Source organism: Mustela putorius, unplaced genomic scaffold (genome assembly GCF_011764305.1).
Source record: "Mustela putorius furo isolate JIRA1106 unplaced genomic scaffold, ASM1176430v1.1 tig00003987_pilon_pilon_pilon, whole genome shotgun sequence".
Taxonomy (NCBI): Eukaryota; Metazoa; Chordata; class Mammalia; order Carnivora; family Mustelidae; genus Mustela; species Mustela putorius.
In genome coordinates, this window is record NW_025422126.1 from 1,771,771 (window position 1) to 1,780,012 (window position 8,242).

Genomic DNA, 8,242 nt, shown 5'->3' on the forward strand with positions numbered 1-8,242 from the left:
TGTATTTATTCAGTACGCTTTATTAGATCCCAAATCTGTATTAGGGTTGCAAGTCTCTAGTCAGTCTTACAACAATTCCATCTCTTTGGTGGTAGGTATGGCTTATTTTGATCTTTCTTTTTCCCCCTCCCAAGTCTTGCAAACTTGCCTCATACCCCCCCCCCAAATAATATGCACATAATATATTTGGAAGGCAAGGTAATAGCAGAGTGAGAGAGATGATGGATGCAACTTCTCACTAAGCAGCAGAATGATCCTTCCCCGTCTGGAGATAGAGGAGTGAAACAGATCACCTCTAAATGTTGCTTCTCTTTCACAAACTTTGAAATGGCTCCCTGTAAGATGGATGGAAACAAGCTTCACTGTGAGTCTGGTGGCTGAAAAGCTACACATATCTTTAAACTCTTGTTTTCATCTCCCCTTTTCCCCTTCTTTCTTATCATTCCTTTTTAAAAGTTCTGTTGGCCATTTCCTGTCTTGATTTCGGATCAAGACTGCATTGTTGCCTGTGCTGTCCAAGCCTGTTCTGCAAATGCTGTGATCGCCCCTTTTCCTTCACAGCTCCTCTCCCTCCCGCTGCCACCTCTCTTCTTCATTCTCTTTCCCTTTTCTAACTCTGGAATCACAACATAAGAGGGGTTTTATTATTCTATTAATTATTGCATTATTATTTTATTCTTACTTATTTTGATTAATACATGAATGGCAAAAGCTGGCTACAGACATTTCTTCTTTTTCCTCACTCTTCCATGTCCCTTTACAAAAGAAGTCTTTTGAAAGAGTACCCTGAACTCCCCATCTCTCCTCCTTAATATATCCTGGTATCTTCACTTATCCTCTAAGATTTTCTCTTAGAAGAAAACTACTAACAATATACAGTTTTTACTTACTCCTCCCCACTCATTGATAATTTCAGCCCTTATAATCTTTCTCCAATCTATCAACATAGTCTCTAACAATTAATGATAACCTCACCATTCTAAGTGCAATGTTTTTTTAGAAATTTTCATCCTTCTCTATCTTTTTTTAATAGGCACAGTGGTGACATGACTTTGGTGATAAAATACACTATTATTTTCATTTTGTTTCCCTGATTGTCCATTCTTTATCTCTTTAAGCTGTTTTAAGCTTTTTTAAGCATATGATAAACATTATACTAGTCACACTGTATTAATATGCATACACCCCATTATAGTATGGCTTACAATAAATGTAATTGAATAAAAGTTCTGAAGGCAGAATTTAAATAGAGCCCAATTCAAGTATTGCACCCTCATTTCTACATCTAACACCAGCTTAACAGCCCTGATGTTGGAGACTCACAACTCTTGTGATATCTCCCAAAACAAAGCCCCAGTGTACCCTTTCCTAGAATTGTTTGTTTCCTGAAGATCTGTTTCTTCTCAGACATTTCTCAGTACCAGACTTCAGATTTGTGCAACACATTTTTCATCCTTAGTCACTGAAGGATTTTATGCAGATTCAGGAAAGGCATCACTGTGGCCACAAGTTATAAGCTCAAAGAGTTAAGTGACCATTTACTTAGTGCTTCCTCTGCATTCCCCTGAAGACTAAACATTGTGGAATAAAGCACAATCCCCAGCCAAATTAAAAATACATTTAAAGACATATGATAGGCACTTGATCCTAGTACACAATTTTGCAAAATCATGTATAGTACTAATTCCCTGTATATATGCTACAGATTCTGAATTCTTTAGTTGATTAAACTGGATTTTTCTAAGGGAGGAGCATATGAAAAAGGCCCCATCTGAGGTGACCTCATGAAACCCCTGAGAGTCCAACATGGGCAGACAAACCACCATAAGGCTAAATCCTAGGGCATCCATACACTACATAAGTCCCCATCCGAGACCCTCCAGAAAATGCTAATAGATCAAGTCCCCCAGTTCTTTCTCATTTCATCTGCAGACGCTTTCTCTCTCGCTGGTCCCAGGACACTTTGGTGAGTGAGAATTCAGTTCTATTACTCTCCAGAAATCCCATTCTTAACTGGAGGTTGGTGAATCCAAGATTTTAAAGCCATGACAATCTCTTATAATAGCAGCCTAAAAAAAGCCACTTTCTTCCTCATGGGCTTTCAAGGACTGGAAGATCTCCATGGCTGGATCTCTATTCCCTTCTGCTTCATCTACTTGACAGTTATTGTAGGAAACCTTACCATCCTCCACGTCATCCGTACTGATGTCACCCTCCATGAACCTATGTACTATTTCTTGGCCATGCTGGCCCTGACAGACTTGGGCCTTTGTCTATCTACACTGCCCACCGTGTTGGGCATCTTCTGGTTTGATGCCAGAGAGATTGGCATCCCCGCCTGCTTCACTCAGCTCTTCTTCATCCATACCTTGTCTCTGGTAGAGTCTTCAGTTCTACTGTCCATGTCCATTGACCGCTATGTGGCCATCTGCAACCCACTGCGCTACTCCACAGTCTTGACACCCACATGTATTGTCAAGATGGGGCTGAGCTCAATGCTTAGAAGTGCCCTCCTCATCCTGCCCCTGCCATTCCTCCTTAAACGCTTCCAGTACTGCCGCTCCCATGTGCTGGCCCATGCCTATTGTCTGCACCTAGAGATCATGAAGCTGGCCTGCTCTAGCATCATTGTCAATCACATATATGGGCTCTTTGTTGTGGCCTGCACTGTTGGCTTGGATTCACTGTTCATCTTCCTCTCCTATGCCCTCATCCTCCGCACTGTGCTAAGCATTGCCTCCCGCCAGGAGCGACTTCGAGCCCTCAACACTTGTGTCTCCCACATCTGTGCTGTGCTGCTCTTCTACATTCCCATGATTGGCTTGTCTCTTGTGCACCGCTTTGGTGAACATCTGCCCCATATTGTACACCTCCTCATGTCTTATGTGTATCTACTGGTACCACCTCTCACGAACCCCATTGTTCATAGTATCAAGACCAAGCAAATCCGCATCCGCATTGCTAAGAAGTTTGAATTTGTAAAAGCTCTTAGGGGTTGTCAATAAGATGGGTTAAGATGAAGGGAGGGAGTTCAGGGCATCAAGTCTATTGATATTTTTAGTTTCCAGTGAATCAATAGCAGATTACCTCCTCAAGCAGCTTCTAGAAACTTCCTGATGATTCCAGCTTGTTCCTCAGCTGCTTTTCAGAAAGTCAACAGTAACTCCCTGGAAAATTTCATCAGTCTTCCTGGAAAATTTCATCAGTCTTCCAACAAGTGGTTTTCCACTGACCAGCTTTAGCCTAATTGTGAACCAGCTTTGGCTCAGAAACCTAGGGAACTCTCTGTCATTCAATGAACTTCACTCACATTCTCTCCATCAACAACAAATGCTAGCCATGGGGCTGGTTCTTCCGCTGAAAACTTGTTTCTTCCTTGGAGACTCTCCTTCAGTCCTAGAGTACCCTTCATGATTCTTTCTTCCCACTCTTAGTTGATTCCCTGTTACTGTAATCTCTTGTTAATAAATAAATTAAACTTTTCTGTTAAATTCCTGTGTGGTTTCTTTCTTCTGATTGGACCCTAACACACCACTCAAAGTAAGTTCTTTGTTTTATCAGCTCTACTCCCCATTTTGATTTAGTATCTTAAAGGAACCAGTTAGCATCTAGGAACTGTGACTTGCCAGATGAATCCCATTTCTGTGTGAAACTCAAACTATCTGATCTCGGATTCATCTCCTCTATGCCTCAGCCAACTGAAGTTGAAGATTTCTTCTAGAATCTTCCAGAGTCTTTGTACCACCCTTAGACTCATATCTATTGAAGAATTCTTACAAAACTAAGTTTCAGAAGGCAGGAAGAGATCAATTAAAACCAAAGTTGATTTAAAAAAAGTAATAATAATAACACCTTATGTTGATGCCTGGATGTGCATTCAAAATTTTTTCAGAGGATTTGGGAACATTCTTTAATATGTATACATTTTAACCTTCAAAATAAGTAGAATAGCCTGTATTTCCTCCCCCACCTTCATCTTTCTTACTGATTAGCTGGGAAATAACAATAAAAAATAATAATTACAATTGTAGTAAAAGTATCTAACAATTATTGAGCATCTACTATATACTATAGAATGTCTCGAAGTGCTTGCATGCAATATCCAATTTGACTGTCCTTTGAAAATTAAGATGGCAGCGTCAAAATTTTAAAATAAGATTTTTCAGTTAAAAATACTACTACAGGAAGGTATTTTCCAGGTAGCAGCTAAGTGACTGCTATATCCTGATTATTTACTTATTGAGACATCAAAATTATGAATTTTCTGCTATGTAGAACTATAACCTATGATCCAGATCAAGAATTGGCATGTTTATTTCTGAAGAATGTCCTCCCAGACACTTAAGTAGGGTAGAAAAGACATCAGTAGGAGTTAAAAAGGTATGCCTTATAAAAACTTAAAGAATGTTAGTGGAAAAGCATGCCTATAAGACACATTTTAAATGGTCATGGCATTTACCTACTTACTACAACAGTAACATTTTGTTAAAATTCTAATTTTTCAAACTATTTTTATTCAGTGCTATCTTAACATTTAAGATAGACAATTTCCTTTTAATTCTCATATAATACCTTTAGATTGGAGGTTCAATGAGGTCAGTTACTATAGCCAATAACATATATAATAAATGGAAAACTCAAAAACCACATTCAGGTCTGTCAGATCTCAAAACCTAAACTTTTGGCATTATGTTGTTGAAAGTTTATGGACTATAGTTTTCCCACATATGCTAACATTTCAGATGAATGGACATCTATTTGCCTCAGTAGAGACAAAGGGGAAAAAAGGATGTGAAATAGCATGGCATGTTCCTGGGAACTATACATAGTGGGCATTCTGTAAATTCAGATGGGAAACAACTTTACTCATACAACTAGGATGCACAGGAGGAGAAATATTGCTTATATTCTTTCTTTCTTTTTTTAAGATTTTATTTGTTTATTTGACAGACAGAGATCACAAGTAGGCAGAGAGGCAGGCAGAGAGAGAGAGGGAAGCCGGCTCCCCACTGAGCAGAGAGCCCGAAGCGGGGCTTGATCCCAGGACCCTGGGATCATGACCTGAGCTGAAGGTAGGGGCTTTACTCCACTAAGCCACCCAGGCATCCTGCTTATTTTTTTTCTAAATCATCTGTCTATCTGTCTTCTTCATAAACATCTGCCAACTAAATACATGGAAAAGTTGTAATAACAAGAATTTAAAAACCATGCTGAAATTAAAAACAAACAAACAAAAAACAAGATGAATTTTTGCATCAGTTTGTCTTAGTTCCATCCAATAATATTCTCTTTAGGTCCCTTTAGTGTCTCGCAGCTGGTATCTCCTCCAGGCAGCATCTTTATGTACAAGGTATTCCCTTATATTCTGCCTCTATCTTGTTTCTTTTCCCTGTTCTTTCGGGCTTGGATATATGGACCCTTTTGAGGGGGGAGTCTCTTCCCATATCATATCCCATTTTTCCCTCAAAGAAGCTGAGTAGCTAAGATTTAAAGAAGGCAGGATATCTTCCCTGTAATATGATCAAATTCTATGCTTCTTCTAATCAAAGCTGTTCAAAGACTAAATCAGTCTCCCCCTCCCATAACATCTGAGACTCAAACCTATTTTCTTCCAAAACATATTGAACACAACTTTTTTTTTTCAGTACTTGTACTCAAATAAATACTGCTTCTGTGTTTTTATGGAGAGGGGATTTATTTCTGTTATCAAATATTTGTTAAATGGGTGAAGAAAAAGACTGGATGATAAGATACATGTTATGTATACATATACATATTATGGGATGAATTGTGCCCCCCATTCATATGTTGAAATCCCAGCCCTCAATACCTCAGAATGTAACTCTATTTGGAGGTAAGGTCTTTTGGAAGCCATTAAGTCAAACTCAGGCTTTCAGAGTTGGTCCTAAGCCAGTATGACTCATGTCCTTTATAAGAAGAGCAAGAGACATGAAAGATATTCATACACAGAAGAAAGGGCATGTGAGAACACAGAGAGAAGATGGCCATTTGCACTCCAGGGAGAGGGGCCTTGGAAGAAACCAAACCCTCAACACCTTGATACTGGACTTTATTGGCCTCAAGAACCATGAGAAAATAAATTTCTGTTGTTAAGCCAACTAATCTGTGGTATTTTGTTATGTTATGGTGGTCCTAGCAAACTAACAAGAGGTAACTGTGTTTTGAAATGAATTCCAGGTAAAAGGTGAAGATGTATTTTTAATTATAGAGGGAATAAAAAACTCTGGAATCAGAGTTGAAAACAAATCATAAGGACAAGGATATGTGAAAAATCTTGGACTTTTGTGGTTGTCACTAATGTTAGTTTTTGATTCTGCATTATAGGGATAAGGCCCAGATATCTGCATTTTAACAGGCATTACAGGTGATTCTGATCCTGGTTATCTGGGGACTCTGATTTGAGAAATATTGCTTCACAACACTCAAGTGTGTCTACAATTTGCCTGACCAAAAATTAATGGAATGTGGCCACAAGAGAAATCCCAGAACATTCTAAGGGGACCAATCAAGCCAATTAATTGGAATAACCTCTTATGGTTAGTGAGGGGATTTGGACATTTCTTAATATTTATACTTTATATTCCCAAATTAGATTCAAGTAGCTGGACACTAATTAGGTGAATAATGAAAACACTGAAACAGCCTCCACACCTCCCTATAAAATGTCTTGCCTGTCAGCTTTCAGAGTCTAAAAAATGGATGATTAATTCCTCATATCCCTGTATTGACATATAAAACTCCCTGGTTTAGCTATCCTTTGCAGGGGATCATGTTGCCTAGAAGGCTATAAGAATGAATTTGTTTCTCCAATTAGCTCCTGTATGTCTAGAAACATTGGGGCTGAGTTCTGTGTCTGTGTAGATCAGAGACAGGAAGAGAAAATGGAGTCTCTCAATGTAGGCAAGAGTCAGGAATATATATTTATATTCATACACACACACACACACACACACACACACACACACATAGGGTTATTTGGGCACCAAAACTCAAAGCTGTAACAATATATCTAGGAACTTGGTCTGACTCTTTTCTTCTCCTTTAGTGATGGAGGAAGCACTGAATTAAAAAGGCCCTTTTAAGGTTACATAAGGTTATGGATATCCACAATACACATTGTCACAGCTGATGTGCATTAACTATAGAGTTATGATATATCATATATAAAACACTAACACTAACACCCATTCTGCTTCCCCAAAGTTACGGAGTTGTTCAAAATCTCATGAGATCTTTAAAAAGTAGCTACACTGTGTGACATCTTCTGGGCTTTTCATGTAGATATCTCCTAAGACTCTTCTCTTCTCTTTCCCTTATTCCCAGAGTATAAGATAATGAGGTCCAGGGAGCCAGTCCTAATAGGGAATTCATTAAAGATTCCTGAAAGAATCTTAGTGGGGACCTCAGACAATTTCATAAAAATCAGAGAATTCAAAGCCCACCCTCCAGTCTCTCCATATGCCCAAGAGCCTCTAGTATTAGCATTTCTTCTCCCCCATTGCAAGACCCAGAGGCTCTAGACCTAGCTTTGGTATGTAGACAAATTTGTAGAGCCAAGAGGAGGTCCCAGAAAGCTCAGCCTGAGCTCTGGAGAAGGAAGGGAGAGAAGGACCTTTGAGGCACAAGAAAGGCTATAGAGGGTGCCTGTGGAAGGTGGTGACTACTGAAGTCAGATCTCGCTCACCAAACCCTGGTCTGGTTTTAGCACTAACTTAGCAAAGATACAATAGCTTTCTCACACTCATTCACTTCCTTTGTTTCCTGCCCAGAAGCAGTGCGATCATCTGAAAGAAAAGCTTGTCTGTGACCTGAAAGGATACTTTCTTGGGTGACTATGGAATCCAAGTGATAGAATTGGAAGCAGCCATTGAACTTGCCCAAAACCCCTAGGAAGTATTCTCCAAGAAGAACTGAGAGCCGGCCATTTGCTAAATTTCCAACTCCCTTCTACTCCAGACAGCTGCTTTTTCAACTGGTCAGGAACAATGAAATCCTCACCAAATCTGATAATTGAAACTCTGAAGACCTTTAAGTAGGAAGCCCTTAGAACAGTTACCTCACTAAGATCTCCCCAGACAACAAGCTAAAGGTGATCTTTCCTAGGCAGATACCTCCTGCTTCATTACTCCTGATTTTCTTTTATGTCCAGGTCTCTTCCTTCAACTTCCTTCAATACTCTCTCTCTGATCCCTATTCTGTCCCATGTCTTTTAAAATGTGAC

At 39.3% G+C, this 8,242-nt stretch overlaps 1 protein-coding gene across 1 annotated transcript; it reads left to right on the forward strand.

Annotated features, from left to right (window-relative positions):
• Positions 1 to 2,045: 2,045 nt before the first annotated feature.
• LOC101693351 (olfactory receptor 51G1-like) lies at positions 2,046 to 3,005 on the forward strand. The gene has a single exon (XM_004768238.3). The coding sequence runs from the start codon at positions 2,046 to 2,048 to the stop codon at positions 3,003 to 3,005; it is 960 nt and encodes a 319-aa protein (XP_004768295.3).
• The last annotated feature ends 5,237 nt before the right edge of the window (positions 3,006 to 8,242 follow it).

Excerpts from the sequence above, each read along its gene's own strand:
- LOC101693351 (XM_004768238.3), top strand. The coding sequence starts at position 2,046 with ATGACAATCTCTTATAATAGCAGCCTAAAAAAAGCCACTTTCTTCCTC.